This window comes from Schistocerca piceifrons, chromosome 4 (assembly GCF_021461385.2).
Source record: "Schistocerca piceifrons isolate TAMUIC-IGC-003096 chromosome 4, iqSchPice1.1, whole genome shotgun sequence".
NCBI classification, from domain to species: Eukaryota; Metazoa; Arthropoda; class Insecta; order Orthoptera; family Acrididae; genus Schistocerca; species Schistocerca piceifrons.
The window spans coordinates 830,917,000-830,941,064 of record NC_060141.1 but is presented as its reverse complement, the minus strand read 5'-3'; the positions used below and the strand labels follow the sequence as shown (position 1 = coordinate 830,941,064).

At 46.0% G+C, this 24,065-nt stretch overlaps 1 protein-coding gene across 1 annotated transcript in view; it reads left to right on the top strand.

Moving 5' to 3' along the window:
* LOC124794994 (39S ribosomal protein L41, mitochondrial) overlaps nt 1–23,361 on the top strand; it is a 90,139-nt gene extending 66,778 nt beyond the window's left edge. The window contains exon 3 of the mRNA XM_047258745.1: nt 23,000–23,361. Coding sequence (XP_047114701.1) covers nt 23,000–23,245 — 246 coding nt within the window. The 3' untranslated portion in view covers nt 23,246–23,361. The remainder of the gene's footprint in view (nt 1–22,999) is intronic.
* Nucleotides 23,362–24,065: the final 704 nt, after the last annotated feature.

Genomic DNA, 24,065 nt, shown 5'->3' with positions numbered 1-24,065 from the left:
CCTCCCAGGAAACCTCTACGCAGTGTTTCTCAGGCCAGAAGATTCTCGCCACCACTCGGTCTCAAGGTGTACCATCTGTGCGCCCCCAAGGTCGCCCGCTCTCTTTCGGTTCCTGATCTTGGAGATGCCTGTACTCCCTGTGTCCTGCCATCCTCCACATCAGAAAGAGGAGGAGAAGAAGAAGAAGAAATATAAATCCAACTCTCCCCTCACAATCTGAGTCTGACATCTTAAGTATGGATGTCATCCCATCATTGTCGGTGACAACTACTGACAGTGACCTGACCACCTCGGCTCCTTCATGGCTACCTTGGACTCATGCCACACTATCATCCAGTGGAACTGCAACAGATACTATCGTCACCTACCTGAAATGCAACATCTTCTCTCCTCTTTTTCTGCATTCTGTCTCTTTTACCAAGAAATGCATTTCCGTGATGACCACTCTCCAACTTTGTGGTTATTGGGCATTCTGTCGGAACTGCTGGCCCTGGGATAACATCTGGTGGGGTCTGCACTTTGGTTTGCTCCGATGTCCTTAGTGACTGGATCCCCCTACATACTACCTTGGAAGTGATAACGGTTAGAGTGCAAACGACTCAGGCAATCACCATTTGCAACATCTACCTCCTTCCAGGTAGGCGACTTGCTTATGTTGCACTATATCCCTTAATCCAGCAACTCCTGCTGCCGTTTCTCCTCCTTCGGGATTTCAATGCCCACCATCCACTGTGGGTGAGTGTCACATCAACAGGTCGGGGTATCCTAACCGACCAATTTATCACGGACTTCGATTTGTGTCTCCTCAACGATGGTTCCCCTACCCACTACAGTGCCGCTCGTGGCACCTTCTCTGCTATCGATCTCACAATCTCATCCCCTGCCCTCGTGGCTTCCCTACATTGCATCCCATGATGACCTTTGTGACAGTGACCACGTTCCAATGACAGTATCATTCCCCTGCTGCCTCCAGGCAGACAAGCCCCATGTTGGGCATTCTGCAGGGCAAATTGGCCTTTATACATATCTGCAGTCTACTTTGACACATCCCTCTCGAATTCCATTGATATAGTCATGCAAGGCATCACTGCCGCTCTTCTTCATGCTGCTGGCACTTCTGTCCCCCATCCACAAGGCCCCCTCATCATGGTCCAGTGCCGTGGTGGACCAAGGGCCCGCAGTCACTGTCCAGGACTGCCGACGGGCGCTTGAACGATTTAAGTGACACCCCTCCCAGATCAACCTTCTCAATTTTAAGTGTCTTCGTGCTAAGGCTCATTCCCTTTTTAAGCGGAGTAAAAACTAATGCTGGGAGCGCTATGTTTCCTCCCTGGGGATGTATGCCTCTTTATTGCAGGTTTGGTCAAAGCTCTGTAGCGTTCTGGGCCGCCAGTAACAGACAACTGTCCAGGGTCTGAACCTCCAAGGATCTCTGTGTACTGATCCATTGGTCCTCGTGGAACACCTTGCGACACTCTTTGTGATGGCATCATTATCTGCTTCCTACCCTCCTACCTTTCTCCAGCAGAAACAGAGTTGAACAGACACCTCCCCCCCCCATTTCATCCCGCACCACGTTAAGCCCTTTCACTGAATGGGAATTGGTGCAGGATCTTAGCTCTTCATGAGACACAGCCACAAGGCCAGACTCCATTTAATAATCAGATGATTCAACACTTCGATGTTCCCCAGAGGCAACAGCTCCTCAGTCTTCAATTTCATCTGGCTCACGGGTGCTTTTCCGTCACAATGGCAAGACAGTATAGTTATCCCCGTCCTTAAGGCCGGGAAAAACCCAATGTCTCTAGACAGTTACCGCCCCATTAGTCTGACAAATGTGCTTTGTAAACTGCTCAAATGGATGGTCAATTTCAGATTATGTTGGGTACTCGAATCTCGGGGCCTTTTGTCACCGTATCAGTGTGTCTTCCAGGCAGGGCGATCTCCAACTGACCATTTACTCCAATTGGAATCAGCCATCCGAAAGGCTTTTACTTAATTCCGGCGCCCTGTTGCAGTTTTCTTTGACCTACATAAGGTGTATGACATGGCTTGGCATCATCATACTTTAGTTACCTACCATGACTGGGACTTCTGTGGTCCCCTTCTGATTTTTATCCGCAAGTTATTATCTAACCAGCTCTTCTGGGTTTGAGTTGGCACTTCACTCAGCACCCCTCAGATTCAGGAGAATGGTATCCCACAGGGTTCTTTGCTAAGTGTCACACTCTTCCTCATTGCCACAAATGGGCTTGTGACCTCTGTTGGGCCTCTGGTTACCCCGGCATTGTATGTTGACGATTTTTCGATTTTTGCGTCTGATGCAGCTCCCACTCTGTGACGTCTGCCGAGTGCCAGCTCCAAGGCACCATCCGACAGCCCTCTGCATGGGCCACTGCCCATGGCTTCCATTTCCCCCCCCCAGGGGGTCCACAACTCTTTCGTGGATACGTGCGTGGCGAGCACGGGGCCCCGAGCCATTGCAGCCTTCTTTCTCTCCCGGGCTGCATTTCCTTTCCCTTCCCCTCCTTTCCCCTCCATACCCCTTTCCCCTCGCCCTCTCCTCTCCCTCTATTGGTGTCCTTGCTTATGTTGGCCCCCGCTATCCTCCTGGTTCTGTTGGTTTTACACTCTGGCTTTGTTGCGTAATCATCTCCTCCTTTTGGCATTCCTTGGTCCCCCTCTGGGGTTTGACCTCCATTCCAAAATTTCTCTTTCCGTAGTGAGAGCCATTTGGGGAAGAGCACCTTACCTAGTGTCTCCGACGTGTGCCCTCCTAGTATATTCCACCTTTTCTTCTACGTCGTTGTCTGATGCTAGGGTGCATAGCCAGCACGGTGGCCAGCCCGTGTGGTGGGGTCGCTATGTACCCTTTTGGTTGAGCCCCCTGAACACACAGGGATCACACTTCTGATACCTGAGCTGTGACCTCCTCATGCATGCCTTGGAGTGGTTGCTCGTCATCCTGGAGCATCGGAACTCCCGGCAATGGCCGCCGTGCCAGACAGCCCTTGCTGTGGCTGGGTGGCGCCCGTGAGGAGAGCCCCTGATCGGAGTGGGTGGTATCAGGGCGGACGCTATGCAGATGAAACGCATAAGGGTCCAAACCTCTGGCCGCTCTTCTGCGGCCGTCTCTCTGCGTGGTACTGATTCCTCAAGTGCTGCTTCTCTTGCCCCTTCGGCCTTCCCTTCCGTGGCTACCCCCTGGGAGGAGGGTCAGGCCCGTCGTCTAGGGGCAAAACCTTTCCCCCGTTATCTAGTTTGCACCAGGACTGATGGAGATACTTTCACCGGTGTCAAACCTTTATTCTTTGTGGAACACATTGAAGACAAGTTCGGCGAAGTGGACTCCCTGAGCAAGATGCGGTCGGGTTCATTACTGATAAAAACTGCTTCGGCTGCCCAATCTGCGGCCCTTCGTGCCTGTACCCATCTTGGCACAATTCCCGTGTCCATTACCCCTCACCAGTCTCTAAATATGGTACAAGGTGTGATTTTTCACAGAGACCTCATCCTTCAAACTGATGAGGAACTTCGGGACAATCTCGGACGGCGGGGTGTTCACTTTGTTCGGCGTGTTCAGAAGGGTCCTAAAGATAATCGTATTGATACTGGTGCCTTTATCCTGGCCTTTGAAGGGGATACCCTTCCTGAGAAAGTTAAGATTATGGTCTATCGCTGTGATGTGAAGCCGTACATCCCACCTCCTATGCGGTGTTTTAAGTGCTTGCGTTTTGGCCACATGTCTTCTCGCTGTACCCAGGACCCTCTCTGTGGTGACTGTGGACGTCCACTCCATGAGGGGAGTCCCTGTGTTCCCCCTCCTGTATGTGTAAATTGTCATGGTAGTCATTCTCCACGTTCAGCAGATTGCCCAGTCTATAAGAAAGAAAAAAAGATACAGGAGTATAAGTCTCTTGATCGTTTAAGCTACACAGAGGCCCGTAAGAAATATGCACGATTGCACCCTGTGTCCATGACATCTAGTTACGCCTTGGTTACATCTTCATCCCTTCCTCCCCCTTCCGTACCCCCGTCCCGGACCCCTCTCCTTCCCCCCTCCCCTGCGGCTCCCACACCTTCTCCTCTGGGCGCCGCTCCCCCTCCCCAGCCGGAGAAGTGTCCCACTCCTCCGGCGTCTGCCGGTCAAGGGCGCCTCTCCCGGGATGCCCCTTCCCGGCACCTTCCAGGTCAAAGGTCTGCTGCAGCGCGGCGACCGCGAGAGCCGCGGTCTATCGGCCCCCAGGTCGCCCGGTCTCTTTCTGTTCCTGATCTTGCTGCAGCTGGCTCCATTATGCCACACAGCCCTCCTCGATCTCAGCCTGAAAAGAAGAAGAAACATAAGTCCCGGGACAAAGAGCCTCTGGTGTCACCGGAGGTCCCTTCCCCGGCTTCACAACCGGATTCTGACCTGTCGTTTATGGATGTCGCCCCCTCCTTGTCGGTGACAGGTGGGGACCCGGCGGTATGACTGGATTTAGCGTGTTCAGCCCTCATTTAAACCATCGTTCTGTGGTTCTCCAATGGAATTGTAATGGCTACTATCGTCACCTTCCGGAATTGAAATCCCTTCTTTCGTCCTACTCAGCAGCTTGTGTGGTTCTCCAGGAATCTCATTTTACTGATGCTCACTCACCGACCCTCTGTGGGTTCCGTGTTTTCTGTCGAAATCGGGTCGGACCCTTGCGGGCTTCTGGTGGCGTTTGTACGTTGGTCCGTACAGACATTGCTAGCATGTGGATTCCTCTCCAAACTACATTGGAAGCAGTTGCTGTTAGGGTCCACTTAGACTCTGCAGTCACAGTATGCAATCTTTATCTCCCTCCTGACAGGACTCTTACACCTGCTGCCTTAACCACCCTTCTTCAGCAACTTCCTCCTCCCTTCCTCCTCCTTGAGGATTTTAATGCTCATCATCCTTTGTGGGGCAGTGCCTTTCCATCTAGACGAGGTCTTCTTATCGACCAATTTATTGCAGACCACGACCTGTGCCTTCTTAATGATGGCTCCCCTACTCATTTCAGTGCTGGTCATGGTACCTTTTCTGCCATTGATCTTTCTCTTTCTTCTCCCTCTCTCCTCCCTTCATTACACTGGTCGCCACACGACGACCTTTGTGATAGTGACCATTTCCCGTTGATTATCACGCTCCCTTCCCGCTCCCCGATGGAGAGGTTACCTCGTTGGTCTTTCCACCGCGCCAATTGGCCTCTATATACTGCACAGGTCGAGTTTTCTCCCTCTTTGTCGGGTTGTATTGATGACGTCCTACGTGACGTGTCTGACGCGATTGTTCGCGCTGCTAACCTTGCTGTCCCGCGCTCATCTGGACAATTTCGTCGTCGGCAAGTCCCGTGGTGGAGTACGGCCATTGCCATTGCCATCCGTGATCGCCGTCGAGCTTTGCAACACTTTAAGAGGCACCCATCTGTAGCCAGCCTTTCTACCTTTAAGCGCCTTCGCGCTAAAGCCCGTTATTTAATCAAACAGAGCAAGCGGATATGTTGGGAACGATTCGTTTCTTCCCTTGGTTCCACTGTCCCTCTGTCACGGGTATGGGCTACACTTCGCTCTCTCCAAGGTTGCCATCGGCAGTCCACCCTCCCAGGCCTTCACCTCCCAGATGGCATTTGTACGGACCCATTAGTTCTCGCAGAACATCTTGCGACCCATTTTGCAGTGGCATCAGCGTCGGCCTCCTATCCAGCTGCTTTCCTTCATCAAAAACAGCAGGCTGAAGCTGTCACCTTATGTTTCACCACTTGTGAGTCAGAATCTTACAACGAACCTTTCACTGAATGGGAATTTCTTTCTGCTCTATCTGCTTCTCATGATACGGCTCATGGCCCAGATTCCATTCATAACCAGCTGCTTCAACATCTCAGTGCTCCACAACGGCACCATCTTCTTCGGGTGTTTAACCGTATCTGGCTCCAGGGTGACTTCCCTTCTCAGTGGAGGGATAGCATTGTGGTTCCTGTCCTTAAGCCTGGTCAGAACCCCCTATCTGTTGACAGCTATCGGCCAATTAGTTTGACCAATGTTGGTTGTAAGTTACTTGAACAGCTGGTAGCCCGTCGGCTCACTTGGGTCCTCGAATCTCGGGATCTATTGTCCCCTTACCAGTGTGGCTTTCGAGAGGGACGATCTCCAATCGATCATTTGCTTCGCTTGGAATCCGCAGTTCGGCAGGCTTTTTCCCAGCGCCGCCATTTGGTTGCAGTGTTTTTTGACCTTCGCAAGGCCTATGACACGGCCTGGCGCCATCACATCTTACTAACCCTTCATCAGTGGGGTCTTCGGGGCCCACTCCCGATTTTTATCCGCCAGTTCCTGATCCATCGGTCATTCAGAGTTCGAGTTGGTACTGCTTTTAGTTCTCCACGGACCCAGGAGACGGGCATCCCACAGGGTTCTGTCTTGAGTGTCCTTCTTTTCCTCATTGCTATCGATGGCCTTGTGGCCTCTGTCGGTCCCTTGGTCGCCCCTGCCCTGTATGTGGATGATTTCTGCATTTGGGTTAGTTCCTCCTCGATGCCATCTGCAGAACGGCAGCTCCAGGTGGCTATACGGCGTGCCTCTGCATGGACCCTCTCCCACGGGTTTCAATTCTCTCCTTTAAAATCGCGGGTGGTCCACTTCTGTCGCCGTACTACGGTCCACCCTGATCCAGAGCTCTATCTCGCTGCACAAAGATTGCCTGTGGTTCCACAGTTTCGTTTCCTAGGTCTTCTTTTCGACAACAAGCTCACTTGGCTGCCCCATATCAGACTCCTGAAGGTAGGATGTTTCCGTAAACTCAATGTCCTTCGCTTCCTTGCCCACTCCTCCTGGGGTGCGGACCGTTCCCTCCTCCTCCGTCTTTATCGTGCTCTAGTTCTGTCACGTTTGGACTATGGTTGTCAAGTTTATGGTTCAGCTGCTCCTTCCACGCTGCACGTGCTGGATCCAGTCCACCATCGTGGTATCCGTTTGGCCACCGGTGCCTTCCCTACTAGCCCTGTTGATAGTCTCCTGGTTGAAGCTGGGATCCCCCCCCTTTCTGTTCGGCGGTCCCAGCTTCTGGTGTCTTATGCCCTTACTATCCGTTCTTCTCCCGCTCATCCTTCCTATTCTATCCTATTCCCAGACCATGGGCGTCGCCCGCCTGACTCCCGCCCTCGGGTGGGTTTACCGGTTGGGCTGCGCCTTGCGTCTCTTACCCGTGATTTTCGGCTTCCTTCTTTGTCCTGTCTTCCTCGCTCCCTCCCCTCCACCCCTCCTTGGTTAGTTCCTCGGCCTCGAATTCGGATGGATCTCCGCCGCGGTCCGAAAGATTCCATCCCCCCGGTGGTGTTCCGTTCCTTTTTCCGCCAAATTTTATGGGAGTTTCGGGATGCTGTTGTTTTTTACACTGATGGTTCTAAATCTGCTGCTCATGTTGGGTATGCCTTCACGTCCTTTGTTGGAACGGAAAATCATCTACTGCCACCCTCATGTGGGGTGTTTACTGCGGAATTGATGGCAATTTCCCGGGCCCTTACCTTTATTAAACAATCCCAACACAACCGCGTTTTGTTATGTACGGACTCGATGAGTGGCCTTCTTGCTATTGACCGGTGTTTTTCGCGCCATCCCTTGGTCTCTGCCATCCATGACCATCTCGCTGATCTTCACCGTGCTGCTTGTTCCATTGACTTCCTATGGGTCCCGGGCCATGTGGGTATCCCGGGTAATGAGCTCGCTGATCGTTTGGCTGGGGGAGCAGTTACTTACCCCCCGTTTTCTGTAACCCCTCCTGCAGCGGATTTACGGCTTCACATCAAATCCCAGTTTGCACAGTCATGGGCCAATTCTTGGGAGGCTACTCCACTGTCTAATAAACTTCGTGCCATTAAGGTGAATACAGGCCCATGGCGTTCTTCCTTTAGCCTCTCCCGCAAGGACTCGACCACACTGTGTCGTCTCCGCATTGGCCATACCAGGCTGACCCATGGTTTCCTTTTGCGTGATGAGCCACCCCCGCTATGTGGTTGTGGAGCCTTCCAGTCAGTGGCCTACATTTTGGTTGAATGCCCACTTCTTTTGGCTCTGCGTGCTAAGTACAGACTCCCCCACACTTTACCTTTGATGTTGGCTGACGATTCCCGGATGGTCTCTCTGGTTCTAGGTTTCCTCCGGGAGAGTGGTTTTTATTCTCAGTTTTAAAGTTTTTAATCTCCCTCTGGTGTTGGGGCAGGGCGGTGAGTGTTTGGGTGTCTCCCACTGTAGGCAGTGTTCAGAGATTCCCGATTCACCTCCCTGACCGGAATCCTCTTTTCTTTCCCTTTTACTCTGTTTTCCCCCCTTCTTTTTAAGGCTTGGTTAGTTTTTCTATTCCCATACGTACTTTCTGCATTATAGCAGTTGTACCTTTTAAGTCACAGGTGGTCTTGCCTATGCTGTTTCAGCATAGTGTTGGGTTCGTTCTCTTGCCAACTTCCCTCATTTGTTTTTACTAATGACAACGTGACTGCCCTTTTACGTTTCCCCTTTATCCGTTTTATTTTTCTGACTATACTGAGATGTCCCGTTAGCAGAATGGAGTCTATTTGAAACAAGGGACTGATGACCTTGCTGTTTGGTCCCTTTAACCTCAAACAACCAACCAACCATCCATTTTTCCCCCTCCAAAATATGGGGTATGTATTTTTGTTGTTGACCCACAGTACACCCTGATCCAGAACTTTATTTAGGCAACCAGCTGCTCGATGTTGTAGCACGGTCCCATTTCTTGGGCCTTATTTTTAGATAACAACTGACATGGCTGCCCCACATTCGCCACCTAAAGACCACATGCTTGCAGAAGCTTATTGCCCTTCGCCTCCTGGCCCACACATCTTGGGGTGCAGACCATTCCACTCTTCTCCATTTTTACCGTGCTCTGGTCTTGTCCAGACTCGATTATGATAGTCAGGTTTATGGCTCAGCAGCTCCTTCCACTTTGAAACTGTTTGACCCTGTTCATCATTGTTGGGTGCGTCTGGCTATTGGTGCCTTTTGCACTAGTCCTGTTGACAGTCTCCTCACAGAAGCAGGGATTACCCCTTTGCACATCCGACAGAGCCAACTCCTTGTTACTTACGCAGTCGCCATTCACCAATTCCCTGAGCATCCACTGTACCCTGTGCTCTTTGCCATTGAGGGATATCTGTCTCCTAACACCCGCCCACGGGTGGGATTGCCGGTTGGCATGCATCTCACTACCCTCTGCTGGGATCTCCGGATCTCCATCTGCACTCCCAGGACTGTGCCCCATGTCCCCCCCCCCCCCCCCCCCCCCCCTTGTGGGTCCGGGGGTTAGAATAGGCCTGATGTATTCCTGCCTGTCGTACGAGGTGACTGAAAGGAGTTTCTCACGTTTCGGCCTGTATGTGATGGTCACCTGTAGGGTCTGACCTCCATTCTTCGAAATTTTACCTAACAGCAAGCCAATTGGGGAAGGGCGCCTTTCAAGGTGCATTGTGTTCATCGTGCATTGAGATCTTTAGCCCACTTTCTCGTCGTCACATTGCAGTCCTGCCCATTCTCCATCTCTTGGGCGAGGACACCTTCGTGGGTGCGTTTTCCACCATGCACTATGCAGTGCTGATTTCTGCATCGACGATGACCATGGACTTCTTTGCACCTGATATCCAGCATGGTAGCCAGTCTGTTGTGGTGGGGCTGCCATGTACCCTGTTGGTTGTAGCCCCCTGACCACACAGGGATCGCTCTGTTGATGCCTGTGCTGTTAACTCCCCATTTTTGCCAAGGGGTAGATGCCCATCCCCCTGGGGCATCAGAACTCCCAGCAATGGCCATCCTGCCAGGTGGCCCTTGCTGCGGCTGGGTGGCACCCATGGGGAGGGCCCCTGGTCAGAGTGGGTGGCATCAGGGCAGATGACACGCAATGAAGTGTAGTCCATCATCTCTTGCTGGTGGTGAAACACCAGCACTCTCTAAGCAAGAACGAGCTCAATTCAACGCACAGAAGTACAACCCCAAATCATTCCCCTCCCTGACCACACCATGGGAGGAGGAACATCAGGCTAAGGATTGCAGCAGATCATATTCGTCCCAGTACCTTGTATGTTTGAGAGCTGATGGGGAATGTTTCATGACGATGAGGCCTCAGTTTTTTGTTGAGCATTTAGAGGATAAGTTCGGGGAGGTGGAGGGCTTGTACAAAATGAGATCCGGGTCAGTCTTGATCAAGACAGCTCAAACTGGGGGATATTTCTGTAACCGTCACTTAAATATGGTCCAGGGTATCATATTTCACAGAGACCTTCTTTTGCAGTCTGATAATGAGCTGCGCACCAATTTAGAATGGCGAGTTGTACGTTTCGTCCGGTGTGTCCACCGCGGTCCGAAGGATAATCAGGTTGCCACTGGTGCCTTCATCTTGGTCTTTGAGGGTGATACATGACCCGAGAAGGTCAAGGTGATGGTCTACCAGTGTGATGTAAAGCCCTACATCCCTCCCCCAATGCAGTGCCTTAAGTGCTGGAAGTCCGGCCACATCTTCCCGCTGTACTTCCAGTGTCACATGCCGAGATTGCGGAGAGCACCATTCGCCTTGCTCGCCTGACTGCAGGACTCTCCAGAAAGAAAGGAAAATCATGGAGTACAATACCCTGGACAGACTGACCTACACCAAGGCTAAGAGAAAATTTGATTGCCTGCATCCTGTGCGTATGACATCGTCTGCAATGTATATCTTCCTCCAGATGGTGCAGTACCCCTGAATGTATCAGCTGCACTGATTGATCGACTCCATAAACCTTTCCTACTTCTGGGAGATTTTAATGCCTATAACCCCTTGTGGGGTGGTACCATGCTTACTGGCCGAGGCAGAGATGTCGAAACTTTACTGATGCAATTCGACCTGTGCCTCTTAAATATTGGGGCCACCAGACATTTCAGTGTGGCACATGGTAGTTACTTGGCCATTGATTTATCAATTTGCAGCCCAGGACTTCTCCCATCTATCCACTGGATAGCACATGACGACCTGTGTGCTAGTGACCACTGCCCCATCTTCCTGTCACTGCCCCAGCGTCAGGCACACGGACTCCTGCCGAGATGGGCTTTGAACAAGGTGGACTGGGGAACTTTCACCTCTGCTGTCACCGCCGAATGTCCCCCACACGACAACATCGATGCGATGATTGAGCAGGTGACTAGCACAATTGTTTCTGCGGCAGAAAACATGATCCCTCGCTCTGTAGAGTGCGCAAGGCGTAAGGCAGATCCTTGGTGGCCACTGGGAGTCGTTGAAGCAATTGAGTGTCGGCGAGCTCTACAGCGGCATAAGCGGCACCCTTCCCTGGAACACCTCATAGCTTTTAAACGGCTCCGTGTCCTTGTTCACTACCTTATCAACCAATGGAAGAAGGAGTGTTGGGAGAGATATGTCTCCACCATTGGGTTCCTCACACCACCTTCCCAAGTCTGGACCAGGCCCCAACAGCTGTCCCCGGTGTTAGCATAAATGGTGAGATGTACCAACGCAAACAGGATTGCCGAGCACTTTGCCCCGAGCACTTTGCCCCGAGCACTTTGCCCCGAGCACTTTGCCCCGAGCACTTTGCCCCGAGCACTTTGCCCCGAGCACTTTGCCCCGAGCACTTTGCCCCGAGCACTTTGCCCCGAGCACTTTGCCCCGAGCACTTTGCCCCGAGCACTTTGCCCCGAGCACTTTGCCCCGAGCACTTTGCCCCGAGCACTTTGCCCCGAGCACTTTGCCCCGAGCACTTTGCCCCGAGCACTTTGCCCCGAGCACTTTGCCCCGAGCACTTTGCCCCGAGCACTTTGCCCCGAGCACTTTGCCCCGAGCACTTTGCCCCGAGCACTTTGCCCCGAGCACTTTGCCCCGAGCACTTTGCCCCGAGCACTTTGCCCCGAGCACTTTGCCCCGAGCACTTTGCCCCGAGCACTTTGCCCCGAGCACTTTGCCCCGAGCACTTTGCTTGAGCCTCTGCGTCAGAGAATTACCCCCAGCCTTTTGCACACTCAAACAGCGGCTGGAAGGGAACATCCTCTCATTCACTACATGCTGCAGTGAATCCTATAACGCCCCATTTACCGAGTGGGAGCTCCTCAGTGCCCTTGCACATTGCCCCGACACAGCTCCTGGGCCCTATCGCATCCACAGCCAGGTGTTTAAACATCTCTAATCTGACTACAGGCGACATCTTCTCGTCATCTTCAACCGGATCTGGTGCGATGGCATCTTTTCATTGCAACGGCAGGAGAGCACCATCATTCCGGTGCTCAAACCTGGTAAAAACCCGCTTGATGTGGATAGCTATTGGTCAATCAGCCTCACCAACGTTCTTTGTAAGCTGCTGGAACGTATGGTATGTCGACGGTTGGGTTGGGTCCTGGAGTCACGTTGCTTGCTGGCTCCATGTCAGGGTGGATTCTGCCAGGGTCTTGTCCAATCCCAAGTTGACTCTGGGCGTGTGGATAATGGTTCGGCAGTGCCCTCAGCATTGCATTTACTTGACCCTGTACACCACTGTGGGGTTCGATTAGCGATAGGAGCTTTTAGGATGAGTCCGGTGACTAGCATACTGGTGGAGGCTGGTGTCCCTCCACTGCAGATCAGATGTGCGCAACTGCTCGCCAGTTACACAGCACACATTCATAGTTCCCCTGAGCATCCGAATTACCATCTCCTTTTCCCGACTGCACATCTTCCCCATCGGCGGCCCAGATCAGGGCTAATGATTGCAGTTCGTGGGTGGACCCTTCTCTCCGATCTGGAGTCCTTCCCTTTATCACCTCTACTTGCGGTCTGTTTACGTGCACCTCCATAGTGTACGCCTCGGCTGCAGCTTCATCTGGACCTTTTGCATGGCCCTAAGGACTCTGTTAACCCCGCCACTCTCCGCTGTTACTTCCTCTCATTTCTTGATGTGTTCTGGGGCTCTGAAGTGGTTTACAGCGACAGCTCAATGGCTGATGGTCACGTAGGCTTCACATATGTTCATGGAGGACATGTTGAGCAGCACTCCTTGCTAGTTGGCTACAGTGTTTTCACTGCAGAGCTGGCGGCTATATCTCGTGCTCTTGAGTACGTCTGCTCATGCCCTGGCAAGTCATTTCTCCTGTGTACTGACTCATTGAGCAGCCTACAAGCTATCAACCAGTGCTACCCTCGCCACCCTCTGGTAGCATCCAGTCAGGAGTCCATCTGTGCCCTGGAACAGTCCAGCCATTCCGTGGTGTTTGTGTGGACCCCAGGACATATCTGAATGCCCGGCAACGAACTTGCCGACAGGCTGGCCAAACAGGCGACGCGGAAACTGCTTCTGGAGATAGGCATCTCTGAAGCTGACCTGCATTCTTTCTCACACCGCAGGGTTTTCTGGTTTTGGGAGATGGAATGGCATAACAGCACACACAACAAACTGCGTGTCATTAAGGAGACTTTGAATGTGTAGAAGTCTTCCATGCAGGCCTCTTGCAGGGATTCAGTTGTCCTCTTCTGGCTCCGCATTGGCCATACGTGGCTAACACATGGTTACCTGTTCTGTCGCGAGGACCCACCTCAGTGTCGCTGTGGCTCCCAAATGACAGTCGTCCACCTCTAGCTGGGCTGCCCACTTTTAGCCGCGCTGCGGCAGACTTTTAACTTTCCCAGCACCCTGCTTTCGGTGTTGGGCGACAATGCCTCCACAGCAGCTTTAGTTTTACGTTTTGTCCACGAAAGTGGGTTTTATACTTCTATGTACGTTTTAGCGCATGTCCTTTGTCCCTCTGTATCCTCCACTGTAGTGCTTTTAGGGTGGAGGTTTTAATGTGTTGCAGAGTGGCTGGCTTTCCCTTTTTATTCTCGTGAGTGGCCAGCCACTGTAATCTGCTTTCATGTTTTACTCCCTTCTGTTTCTAGTGCCTTTTGCAGTCTTCACGGTCTGTGAGCCCATGACTACCCTCCTTTTTTCCAGTTTTTAGATTTGGTCTCACCTTTTATGCTTTTACTGTGTGTGTTTAATGTTCATTCTTTTATAGTTTGACTACTCTGACTGAATCCGTCCACTTTTAGCAGACCCTCATTCTTCTGTAACCCACTTTGTAATTGCGCGACTGATGACCTTACCATTTGGTCCCATACTCTCTCAGTTAATCAATCAATCAATCAGTTAATTAATTATTCTTCTTATCTCTAAGCAAACAGTGGAATTGTTGCTCTCACTTCAGCTAACATGAGTTCCCTAAAATTTTTCTAAGATTTCATTTAAGTTCTTTGAGCACCTGTATTACTGCCATGCTAGGATTCCACTTGTGTACCTCTGAATTTGTTACATATGTGCAGACCATCCTACTTGATAAGGAATCCAAACTCTAGATTCAGTCACACTAGCATTTTGCATATTGTGTCTTTTACACTGAAACTCAACTTTTCCAGAGCTTTCCTGTCAGATTTTAAGTCTTCCATTTGTCGTTCCTACTTTTGATTTTGTTTTTACATCCAATTTTGTATAGCTTTGCTGATTTCACTTGGATACATGAATAGAGTGACTCCCGCTGGTTCTATAACAGACATGTTTATCGGTCCTTCTGCAGATATAAAGTATTCTGCTGTACAAGCTTTACATTCCAATTTTTCACCTTTGGTTTGCGGGATGCTGTCCCTCTCTGTCTGCAGTTTTTGTTCGTAGCTTATCAATTCTTCATACTGTCCAATTATCCTCCATGACTTGTAAATTCTTTTTGACAGGCTAGACTTACCCTCGTGGCAGAATCTTTAGGTTCCTGGATTCCTGTTTCAAAAGAAGCAGCATTCAGATTTGTTGACCTATACGGATTTGGGTTTCCAGTGATTTTCCTAATTGGCTTAATTCAAATGCTGGGTGTGGTTCTGTTTTTGTTTCTCAGAGCATGTGTTCTGACACTTATGAAGTCAGCTTCACCGGGACATTAAACCTTCATCTTCCTTCTTAAATTGCCCATAATTTTGACATGACACGGCATGACATGTCTGTGGGTCAATCATGTTAGATACACAGATTATGTTAACGAGAAGTTAAGTCAAGGTTGTTATGTTGTAAGAGCTGTGAAGTCGTTACTCCAGCAGCATTAAGTACGTTCAAAATCCGAAAGAAGACAATTAGAATAATAATTGGAAGTGAAATAAGGGAGTCACATAAACTTGCCTTCACAGCATTTAAGACGATCAGTGATGTCCATGACCATAAAACCAAACTCGACTTTCATACAAATATCAACGTGAATCAGAATGGTCTATTCCATATAGGTTTAGCCATTCAGGACACAGTCATTTGAACAATCCCTATAGTTGAAAGCTAGTGTAGTGCTGTATTTTGTTGAGTGGTTGCTTTTCTACATATTATTCCATTAAGGAATTTCCATTATTGTTGCACTATCTAAGTTTATGTTGTATGTTTAAATTACTTATATGTATCAAAATATTTGTAGTTATTATGTATCGTTTATGATCCCCCGTCTATGTGGAAACAAAATATATGATTTCTGGGCTTGAACAAATCAAATGATGCAGTCCAGTTTCATAGTAAATGTAAAAGTGCTGAAATACAGTGGCAGATCTCTTCTCTTCTTGTCTCATTTTCTTCATAGGCTGGTTCTTACAAATCTTGCAGTGGAATTATTTGAGCAACTTTGGCAAGTAACTCCTTAATGTCGGGATCCTATTTCCTCTGCTGTACTATCAGAAACAGACTATCAGTAGGGAGTCAGCTGTTTCATAAATGTATCAATGACTTATGTACATTATCGATAAAATATAAAAAAATTAAATCTGTTGCAAATGATAAACATGAGAGACAGAAAACACATTTCTTATTCTCTCTCTGTGCCCTATGGTGACAGTTATTTGTGAATGTGCTTAAATCAGTTCTGAACATTAAGTAATTAAATGCTGTGTGTGATAATAAGAAAATTTATTCTGTGTAACTTGTTTTAAGCTGCAGCATGTGCACTGGTATGAAACTTTCTTGCAGATTAAAACTGTGTGCTGGATCGAGACTCAGACACAAGACCTTAGCTTTCATGGGCAAGTGCTCTACCAACTGAGTTGTGAGTCACAAGCCATATTCGCAGCTTTACTTCTGTCAGTACCTCATCTCCTACCTTGAATATCTCAGTTGGTAGAGTGCCTCTTGCGGACACGAAGGTCCCGATTTCGAGTCTCGGTCCGGCACAGAGTTAATCTGCCAGGAATTTTCATGTTACAAGCTTTTATTATTTATTTAAGAGATTCCGTATATATGAAATATTATTGGGGTATCAACATGTACTGTCTCTGTTCATTTTATGTTCTGCGTTACTAATATGTTCCAGGCTGTTATTCCACGTTCGAATGGATTGCACCTTAAAATCCATTTTGTCCCCAGAGGGCATTTTCAAGAGAGATAGTAGCTTCTTTGAATGTCCGATTCACACCCTGACTCACTACTGATTACAGCAAAATTTCACTTCCGCACAGTGGCGTGACATCGCATTTTGAATGTGGTTGTCTCCTGGCTGCAGAACATGTTCCACAACAGCTGATCTGTCAGTCTCCCCTCTTCTGCAATTGCCCATGTGCTGTTCTAGTTGTATATTGACTGTTCTTTTTGTAATCCCCATGTATGCCTCCTCACAGCTTCATGGAATCCTATAAATTCCTGCTTTTCCCAGTGGTTGGCAAGCATCCTTGGCTGATTTTAGTTGTTCTTGTATCTTCCAGGTGGGTTTGTAGATTATGGTGTTGTTCTGCTTTTTCAAGATTTTTCCTGTGTGGTCAGTAACTTTCTTCACTGGAACTTTAGCATTGCTATGATTTCTATGTGCTGGTCTTAATGCTCTTTTCACCTCAGTGAAAGAACAACCGTTCTTGAGCAATACATTGGTGAGATGTTTTAATTCAGCATCAAGTGACTCTGGTTCGCAGATTTTCCTTGCTCTATCCACCAATGTTTTTATGATGCCTCAATTTTATTGAGAGTGGTGGTTCAAATCCAGGTGTAGGTAATGTTCTGTGTGTGTTGGTTTTTTGCAAACCGTGTGGCCCAAGCTACCATCTTCTTTCTTGGAAGTCAGCACATCAGGAAAATTCAATTTTCTACTTGCCTCCTCCTCCATGGTAAACTTGATCTTTGAATTGATCCCCGTCAGATGTTTGTGAAAATGATCCAGTTCCTCCCTGCCATGCCACCACAAAACAATCGTCCGCATACCGGAATTAAATATTTGGTTTCCTGTTCAGTTTCCAGAGCCCCAGGAATTTCAATAGGAAAGAGGGCGTGAAATTGAATGACATCTGGATCCTTGTGCTGAGGAAAATGTGTACGTCTTCCACTATGGGGTGATAGCTGCAGAGGATGATGATGGCTGTGAACAATGGCCAGGAGCACTCGCATGTTCTAAACATGACATTACGTGACTGCGCGGAAGCATGCGGAAATGGAATTTTGCTGTAGTCAGTAGCGAGGCCATGCTGTGAATTGGACCTTCGATACCCATTGAAAATGTCATGTTAAAGTGAGGACGAAACATTGCATTTTAAGATGAAATCTACTTGACCACAGTATAATAGCCTGGAGCATTTTATTAATTGTGACATTTCCGGCCATGAAAGTGCACATTTTACATGTTCTATATTAGCCTGGAGCATTTTATTAATTGTGACATTTCCGGCCATCAAAGTGCACATTTTACATGTTCTATATTAGCCTGGAGCATTTTATTAATTGTGACATTTCCGGCCATGAAAGTGCACATTTTACATGTTCTATATTAGCCTGGAACATTTTATTAATTGTGACATTTCCGGCCATGAAAGTGCACATTTTACATGTTCTATATTGTTACACTGTTACATTAAATATCAAGACATTCTTCAGGTAGGGTAGGTGCCCATCATTATGTACTAATATCATATATTTTTAGCCCCTTGCTTTGCATTTGCTGTCAAAGCTGATTCCCTCCCCCCCCCCCCCCCCCCCCCTGCCCCCGCTGAGACCTGGAACTGTGTTAATGTGCATAATGTGAAAGACAGTTTCTGAAATTCCATATTTTACAGACTATTAGAAATTAGGGACTCCTTTTGTAGAAAATAACATTTTTTTTCTATTTTTATTATTAGATTGAAAAGCCAGACTAAAAAAATTCTCAGTTTATAAAACTGAACTGACTTTTAAAATCCCTGAAAATAATATGACTATCTTCTTCATTGCCATCCTTGTCCTTTTCATACAAGATGACGTTCACTGCCGTCATGCTGCTCTTTTTGAAGGATTTAACAGTAATGTCTTCTCTCACTCTAAACAATGACTGTTTTGTCCACTAAAAACTTGATTGTAGGTCTTTTTAAGGATCCTTTTGGAATAATTCATGTTTGCTTTCATTTATCATCCATTTGTTCCATTCCTCTCTCATATACACTTCAAGTGGTTTATTTATCAAGACATCAAGAGGTGCAGTTGTAAAGTCAGTTATCCCAGAATAACAGCAATCTTTGTATTTCCCTGTCTCAGTTTCTCTTTCACAGAATTTTTCAAGTGACTACTTAAGTGATCTAGAACAAGGAGAGAACTCTTCTTTAGTAAAGCGCCATTCCTTCTCTCCCATCCTCTGTTAATCTGTAATTTCATACTAGCCTCGTCCATCCAACTCTTGTCATGTTTGTGAACACCACCATCTGGCAGTATTTCGGATGGTTTTAGTATTGTTTTGCACTTGAAAAAATCATTGCATTAAGTTTCGTACCATCGGCACAACATGAAAGGCCAACGGTGTAGTGCATTTTTTCATGACCACTTGTTTTTGTAGTTCTAGTTAGCACCTTTCATAGCAATAGTTGTGTTACGTGGCACATTGGATGTCAGAGGTGTTTCACCCATTTTCGCTTTGGCTTAGTTCCACACTGTTCGCCCCCACCCCTCCCCAATGTGGAATAATATGGCGATGTGAAGACAATATTTTCTCTTCATACTCTTGTGGTATTTTGTGAGATATTTTGGTTCGCATGGTAAGTCCATGATGCTTTGTAAAACTGTAGCACGAACCAACTCCACCCATAAAATCTGTGATGTTCCACTGTAGCGCTGGCCTATAAGCATGTATTTGAATCATTTTTGTATTAATTCCAGTGCCGTTTTGACGGTGTCCTTGAATCCTTGAATCCATTTCAGTACGTCATCTCCTTGTTATGATCATTTTGCATTCACTCCTCTATATGCACGTATAGTCTTCCTCATTTTTCTCAAATCTTTACCAACTCACCAATTACAATTTTTTTCTCCCCTGTTGGTAGAGGCCTGAATGCTACTGAGATGCTCTGTTTCCCTGTTCTTCTGCATGTGCTCTTACTTTCAATTAATAGCCCACAGGGTATGAATACCTTTTATTTTTTTCCATTACAAAAACTAGCTACTAACAAAGATATTGTTACTGATAACACAAATCACTTTCAATTAATCACGATAAAGGATGACAGCTGAATCAGTTGCAGGATAAAAATTTATTAAAATTCTTGACCAAGGTTTCAGTATATATAAATATACCTTCATCAGAAGTAAAAAATCCTTAAGAGGAAGACACTTTCATTAGAAAAACGTTAGCATCGGAAGTGAGAAACACAAAATCTTAAGTAACAGTGAAATTACCAGAGTAATACAGACACAAAATCTTTTAGTTACTTACTAAAATTACATCATGCAATGGAGATTAATAAAACAATTGCGCCAAAGGCGTTGTCAATAATTAAGATATCTTCTCCAATTGTACAACATGACTATGTGCACAGGGTCAATGAGAACAGTTTAGCACCAGTACTTTGCCTATGAACTATCGAGGCAAGAGTGTGAAAGCACTAGGGCAGATGGTTTCGCCGAGAGAGGGCACTTGTGGTATGTGCCAGACACTCGCGCATATTAAAATCCATGCATACCTACATAAGTGCATCAAAAATTATTAAAAGTTGTGCTAATTCAAACTTTCTGTCTTAATAAATAAAACATATCAGACCATTTAAAAACATTTATGTAAAATAGAAAAAATATTAACCAATTTAACCTGTGTCCTAGTGTCAAACAGATGAAGCTTGCGCTATGGAGCACATCTAACGAGAGAGGGCACTAGTGTAATGCACGAGAATCTCGCGTAACATAGGTGGTGAAATACATACTAGCGAAAAGAACCAAAATTTTACAATAAAACGAAACAATCTGTCGTTGTGAATAAAAACATACTAGTCAATTAACCAAACATACACATCGAAAATCACAAACAGCAAACATTAAAATTACGTAAAATCCCAACAAGACAGGAAAAGCGCATTTCACCGGCATCAACAAGCAATAAAACTAACTTCTAGTCAGCCAGACTATATTACATTAAGGCAAGGAGTGGTTTGAAACTGTCTAAAAAAATTTTGTTTCTAAGCTGCACCTGTTCATTAAGAACGAAACCATCGTTTAGAGACAGATGCTTGAAAATCTCTAATTCTTCGAGCAAGTCCAGTTTGTAACTCTTATTCGCTTCATGAAGCAACAGTTGGTGTGGCGTATGCTGTAAGAGCCATAGATGTTCGGCAAACGTGGAATTATGTACGTTTTCCCCATTTTTACCTAGCATGTGCTCTTTATACCTTGCTTTAATGAGTCTACCTGTCTGTCCAATGTAATAGTTTGGGCAGTCATTACAAGTAATTTTGTATACACTGGATTTAGTGCCAAGTTCTTCCCGTGCTCCAATAGTATGAATTACTCTTTGTTTCAGGCTATTATTTACAGAAAAGGCAACTCTGTAACTGTATTGTTTCTGTAAAAGTCTTCTTATCTTATATGAAACGTTCCCCAAAAATGGAATAGAAATAAAGTTACTACATTCATTCTTTTTCGCCCTGTTATCTCCTAAAGTTGAACATTTTACAGCTGTTTTTTTCTTAACAATTTGGTCAATTAATTTAGGATCGTATCCATTGTTAGATATTTCTTTTTCTAAAGAATTCTGTTCTAAAGGTGTGCTCACAGCATGATGAACTGCAGAATGAAAAAAGGCGATTTTGTGAGTTTGAGGATGACAAGAATCTACTGGGATAATATTATCCCAAAAAGTTTCTTTACGGGTAATGTCGAAGCTAATAGTGTTACCAGATAACTTAATTTTCAAGTCAAGGAAATGGAGTTCTCTCTCATTATTTCCACCGAGCATGGTGGCGCAGTGGTTAGCACACTGGACTCGCGTTCAGGAGGACGACGGTTCAATCCCGTCTCCGGCCATCCTGATTTAGGTTTTCCGTGATTTCCCTAAATCGTATCAGGCAAATGCCAGGATGGTTCCTTTGAAAGGGCACGGCCGATTTCCTTCCCAATTCTTCCCTAACCCGAGCTTGCGCTCCGTCTCTAATGACCTCGTTGTCGACGGGACGTTAAACACTAACCACCACCACCACCACCACCACCACCACCATCATCATCTCATTATTTTGCATCTTTTTTGTGAATTTCATTTTCTCGTGAAAACTGTTAACAAAAAACATGTAACAGTTGTTGTAGATCTTGGTCACTCCCTTGAAATATTATGAGTGTATCATCAACATACCGAGCATAGAAAGGAATCATATTACACAACGCAGGATTATTTTTGAAGAAATTTTCTTCTAACGCATTCACAAAGATGTCAGCTAAGATACCAGCTAACGAGCAACCCATGGCTAAGCCAAATGGTTGCTCGTACATTTTGCCATTAAACTGAAAGTAATTGTAATCTAGTACAGCCTGCAGTAGTGACATAAGTTCCGACAATTGCAACTCACTTAAAGTTCTGTGTTGTCGAATGTTATCTTCGATAATCTTAAGAGTGATATCCACTGGAACATTAGTGTGTAAACTTACGACGTCAAAGGAAACCAAACGAGAGGAAGAAGTGATCTCTATCGATTTTAGCTTGTTTATTACCTCAGCACTATTTTTAACAGAATAATTGTTTCAAAAAACAAAGGCTTCCTTAATTTTAGTGTGTAAGAATCTTGCTAATTTATGATGTGGACTCTTTATTCCGTTAACGATGGGACGAATTGGGTGTTGACTTTTGTGTACCTTAAACTGACTTCTAAGCATAGGTGTTCTATTAATCTCCATTGCATGGTGTAATTTTAGTAAGTAACTAAAAGATTTTGTGCCTGTATTACTCTGGTAATTTCACTGTTACTTAAGATTTTGTGTTTCTCACTTCCAATGCTAAGGTTTTTCTAATGAAAGTGTCTTCCTGTTCAGGATTTTTTACTTCTGATGAAGGTATATTTATATATACTGAAACCTTGGTCAAGAATTTTAATAAATTTTTATCCTGCAACTGATTTGGCTGTCATCCTTTATCGTGAAGAATTTCAACAGTTGCTGTTGCAGCCATGTTTAAAATCTTGACTTTCAATTAAAGTTCACTAGCTCCATTTGCTGCAGTGACACGTCATTGGCTAGACAGTGTTCATGGTTTGTGATGGCAAGGTGGGAGGGAGGCACTGTTAGCAAGCTTGTGAATCCTCAAAACTAATGTTCATCACATCAGTGCAATGCTGCTGCCAGTTGGATACACTGTTGCCAGATAGAGATGAGTTTTCCGCAACATCAAACATATGGCCATTTTTAAGACTGGTGGGAATTTTAAACCAAACATTGGAAATTTTTACATTCATTCCGAGCATAACACACATCTCAATTTTGGAGGCAATTTTTCAAAGAAAAAAGTGCATCTTATAGTCCGTAAAGTATGCTAATTGTTAGTGATGGAGTTTTAGCATAAATTTTTTTTATTCATTATTTAATTTTTTACAACTCTCACCATTTAGCTAAGTAAGACCTGTTTTACATTATTAACTGTCAGAGCTGACGATTTATTGATGTGTGAAAACAATGAGTCATCTTTTTAAAGCTATGTTACAGTAGCTACTAAACTCCGAAAACTAGTATAATTTAAAAAACATTACAAAGAAAGTTGAAAGATAACTCGATTCAGTTTTTCACAGTTAAAACCTTACGTGTCTTATGCGGCTCCGGATGTCATACAGTCAGAGTTCACAGCCCGTGACCTGTTTGATGCAGTGTACCGCAGGAAAATAGTAGAGGACTTCAAAAATGGAAAATTGGACTCCTCCGGAAACCCTCTAGAGCCAAGTCCTGAAGAGGCGTTGACTGCTGATGAAGCGAAGAATAAAGCAAGATCTGTTGGAAATGATATTTGTGGTGAACTACCGAGAAGTGCCCGAGAGTAGGAGACTTGTTACATTATGTGACTTGTAACACACTAGGTAATCAGTGTTTGTATAGTAAGAATGTCACTGTTAATACACATTGTACACAGGCACCAAAATAAAGTTAATAATTTGCTGAAAAGGAAAATTTTATTTTATGATACATTGTCAAGCCCCATTGATTGCACACAGTTGAAATATTTGTGATTTGTTTTACAGTTGTTGAAGATGCGGCAGTATTTTTTAGCTGCTTAAGTTTTTCATGAAGAGTAAACTAAACTTTTTGTCGTCGACGGACACATCTGATTGCACTCTGTAGTAGCTTAAGAGACATTAATTATCATGGTACATTGATAATTTTTACTTATGGACCGTCTGACAGCAACTGAATAAAACACTATGTTAGTGCTGTCAGATGGTCCATAAGTAAAAATTATCAATATACCGTGATATTACACGCAACTGAGGAATACAAGACTACAAAAGTTGAAGATGACATTAATTATTATTCTTTTATTTCTTACTTTTATTACATTGTCATATGGCTTACTTTTTATGTCAAAAGAACACTTAATCTCTGATCTTACAGAACTTGTTTGTTACACTGAACATACTGTGAAAATGAAGTCGGTGAGACTGTTTACCCTTGCAGATTGGATTTTTACCTGTTTGTCTGACAGTACTTAACTTCATAATTTAGGAAGTAAAGGTAACAACTCGCTGAACAGTTCAGGTGCAGAGTCACCGGTAACCACATTAACAATACTGAGAATGTTGCTAGCTTTTCAACGAATCATCCTTCAGAGCTATAGAACACATGACACTTGCATACATTGTCCCA